At 38.1% G+C, this 3,563-nt stretch overlaps 1 protein-coding gene across 2 annotated transcripts in view; it reads left to right on the forward strand.

Annotated features, from left to right (window-relative positions):
* The window catches only part of LOC105292364 (protein FAM47E-like), a 27,628-nt gene extending 25,041 nt beyond the window's left edge, over positions 1 to 2,587 (forward strand). Inside the window, exons 8-9 of one of the 2 annotated variants that reach the window (XM_023530878.1) lie at positions 834 to 870; positions 2,115 to 2,587. In XM_023530878.1, coding sequence (XP_023386646.1) covers positions 834 to 870; positions 2,115 to 2,182 — 105 coding nt within the window. In that variant the 3' untranslated portion in view covers positions 2,183 to 2,587. Of the gene's footprint in view, positions 1 to 833; positions 1,246 to 2,114 lie in introns of those variants that run through there. The other variant, XM_011360567.2, reaches the window with a different exon arrangement.
* Positions 2,588 to 3,563: the final 976 nt, after the last annotated feature.

The following is a 3,563-nucleotide window of genomic DNA, read 5'->3' on the forward strand; positions in this document are numbered from 1 at the left end:
GTTTAACTCAATTTCGGGCAAAAGGAAGCATGCCTGACACACAAGCCATATATTCTCTTAGCTGTATTAACTAAAGAGCAATGATGCCCCTGAGAACACCTGTCACTCAAAACCCTTTATTCTTATATCCTATATTCTCTCTGTTTTATTAATTAGATTTCAACTAAAAGAGAGGCAGGAATCTAGTACAGTAAATTATACATATGCACACACACAATATATACTGTCATTACTTACTTAAATTTAAACATTAATTATAAAATAAAATTAAAACTTTTAAACATTTATTTTCTTTTTATTCCCATAATGTCTGTGTATATTCACATTCATAAATGTTACATGAGCATATGTATTTATTTATAGTATATACATACATACTTATTATATACAGCAGATAATCTGCTGCTGGATTATCTACTCTATGTATTACCCATAACTTCATTGCATGTGCTACACAAATGAGTGCCAGGCCTTTAATAGCAGGGATGAGCAGCACAAGGCTGAGCTGGGCTGGGCTGACTTGGGCACAAAACAAGTGTGCAGTAGATCTAAGTAGATCTAGGTGTCTCTGATGCTGTTAACTACCTTCCAAAGTGCAACATCTATCATGGTCTAATTATCAGCATGAGATTTTGAGTACTGTGAGGATAATTGTCAGAGTGTGAGACTGTGAATTTGGGTATGGTAGTTGTTGGGGGCAGGATTGCACAGTTTTTGTTCGCCGATCTAATGCAGTGTCTTCTCTCTCTCTCTCTCTCTCTCTCTCTCTCTCTCTCTCTCTCTCTCTCTCTCTCCCCCTTTCTCTCTCTCTCTCTCTCACTCTCTCTCTCTAGTTCCTTGAGAAGATGTACATCAGGAAGGAATGTAAATGTGAGTGTAAGACTCCTATAAAATAACTTGGCATAGAACAGTTTGGGGAGATGATTAGACAGATTTCATTAACTATATAGTACTTGGATATTTCTCTGTCTCATTAAACATTAAACAAAATTTGTGATGAGTATACCACCACGGATGTACAACTTCGATATGGCAACACCCATAAATTTTATACCTAATACTTACAAATATTTCACAATGGCTTACTGCTTCAGTAAATCAATATTTTATATATTTTATCAACTATGAGATTAATATTCACATATAGTCTTCTCATATTTTTTACAATATTGTCGATATTACATAGGTCAAGTAATTATTTGTAAAAATATATAAAACTATAAATAAAAGCAAAATTACTTGGTAGCATATTCCCAGGGTATTATCTTTCCTGGTTTTGAGTGAATACTGTTGTTACTCTTTCTTTAGAATATAATTTTCTTTCATTTTGAATTAAGCTTACTCAGCTTTTTTTCCTCCCCTTTTTAGACATTTTAGTCTTAATAATAAACGTGTACCTAGAACATAAGGTCCATAGTTCATAAAGTTTAATGAAAACTCAAGTTGACATATATTTTTAAATTAATTTCTCATTTTTTATTAAAAATGTTAATTTTCATGTTAGGAAAATCAGAAAATATAGACTAATGAAAAGAGTGTAGAAAATAGAAATAATTGCTATATAGTCAACAATAAGCACTCTTCACCCATTGGCATGTATCCTTCTAGATCTTTTTCTATTAAACCCACCTGTATAATTTAATAAAAATGAATTTATTAAAAGGGTATTGGGTCCCAAAGTTGTATCAATTACTGCATCTGTCTTCGAATACAAAATCTCTGGGTGATGACCTTTCATCTTCTAGGTCCGTCATGATCCTATCTCAATAATCGGTGTATTGGACTGACTACATTGCAATTGATGCTATAAATGAGTCTTTACTATATACTCTCAATGAGGCCACATGCTTTAGGGTGATGGAGTACATGATAGGTCAGTGAACCCCATAGTGTTAGCCCGTTGCTGTAAAATTAGTTTCTTAGCGAGAGCAAATGTTGGGTGAAATCTTACGGTGGTGAATAAGCATTCAGGAAGTCTATGAATATTGATGTGTACAGAAGTTTGTTCAGCAGAAAATCAAACCTAAATCCAGAATAAGCTGTTATTCTAGTAAGGCCCCTTTACCCAGATTCCCTTGATGTTTTAACTCATCATACATACCCACATTTGGTAGCCCACAGGAGCCACAGGGAGAGCTGCTGCTCCTACAAGCTCACAGGAGGAGGCATCCAGTTGCACTAGGCAAGCTGGGGAGCAGGATTTTGACATTTAGTCCCAGGATTCTGACATTCAAGTGCTGAACAGAAGATGCTGCTGGCATTGGTGGTCTGGAGAGAATCCATTTCATTCCTCGGCTACATTGTTCCTGGCTTGGTTACATTCAGACCTAATTCATATCTTGGACATGAGTTTGGTTTTAATTGCTGGACAACTAAATAGTCAACAGAAACAGTAGCCAGATCAGCCGTGGTGAGGGGAAATCCAAGTTGCCAGAAGCCACATTCAGCATGCCCACTTTGTTCACGAGATCACTGGGCAACACTGGAGTGCCTGGAGAAAGAAGCAGGCTGACATGCAGAGAATAGGCCAAACTTTTCACCTGATTCTTGAGTGCTTACTCTACAGTGGAGGCCTTTAGGTGAGTATTCACAAAGAACCAAATATCCTTATACTCTGGATCCTTTCTGAGAGATTCCCTGTTTTCCTCTTCCCCAAACATGTTTGTCACCAGCCCTGCATTCTTTATCCTTCTAAGACTCTGGCTGCTGTGTTAAACCATCAGCTTACTGACTATTAATTGGTGATATCTGTACCTCAGGCCATTTCTCCTGTTAGACAAGGTGGTCAACAGGGAGAAATGCTTACGATTTTGTCTACCGAAAAATTCCCCTCCTCAATTGTTCTTCAGGGCTACCCTTGAATTGGGCTACTGTGTTGTGTCAGGCCACTTATGGCTGGTACCATCATATTGTGCCGGTTGTCTGTTCAGTCACCTGGACTTAGAGAATATCCCTGGGTCAGATGTGTAGGCTGAAGAAGAATGGTATTATGGTAGGAGCGAGCACACCATGCAATTTGTTTTGTCTTTAGTTTCTGATCAAGCCCAGTCCTATATATAGGAAACTTCGACTTGACCATGAAAAGCAATGTAATTTTGCAACTGAACATGTGGACTTCTGAAGCCCGAGAGCCTGGGTTCAAACCAAACTCTGCTACTTATGAACTATATGACTATGAGGTCAATTGCTTATCCTCTCTCTGCTTCAGTTTTCTCTTCTAAAGTGGAGATAATAGCAGTAATAACAATACTATCTCCCAAAATATTGGGGACGATTAAAAGAATGGTTACAAGTAAAGTGCTTAGAACAACAGAGTCTGGTGCATTGTACACACTCACTAAATGTTTTACTGGCTTTAAGGCTTAGTGGCTCAAGCGACCCCCAGGTTATGATGGGCACCAGTTGCTTGGTTACCTAGTGTTCATGATCAGACTGCTGTATTTACTAGTGCTAGGCAACAAACCAAGATTTGTTTCTCAGAAGGAGAACAGTTCTATGCCACAGAGTTCATGGCGCAGCTGCAAATCCCCAGGGTCCTGTGCTCTGATTCGCCTTTCCAGACG

Source organism: Pteropus vampyrus, unplaced genomic scaffold, assembly GCF_000151845.1.
Source record: "Pteropus vampyrus isolate Shadow unplaced genomic scaffold, Pvam_2.0 Scaffold56, whole genome shotgun sequence".
Lineage (NCBI taxonomy): Eukaryota > Metazoa > Chordata > Mammalia > Chiroptera > Pteropodidae > Pteropus > Pteropus vampyrus.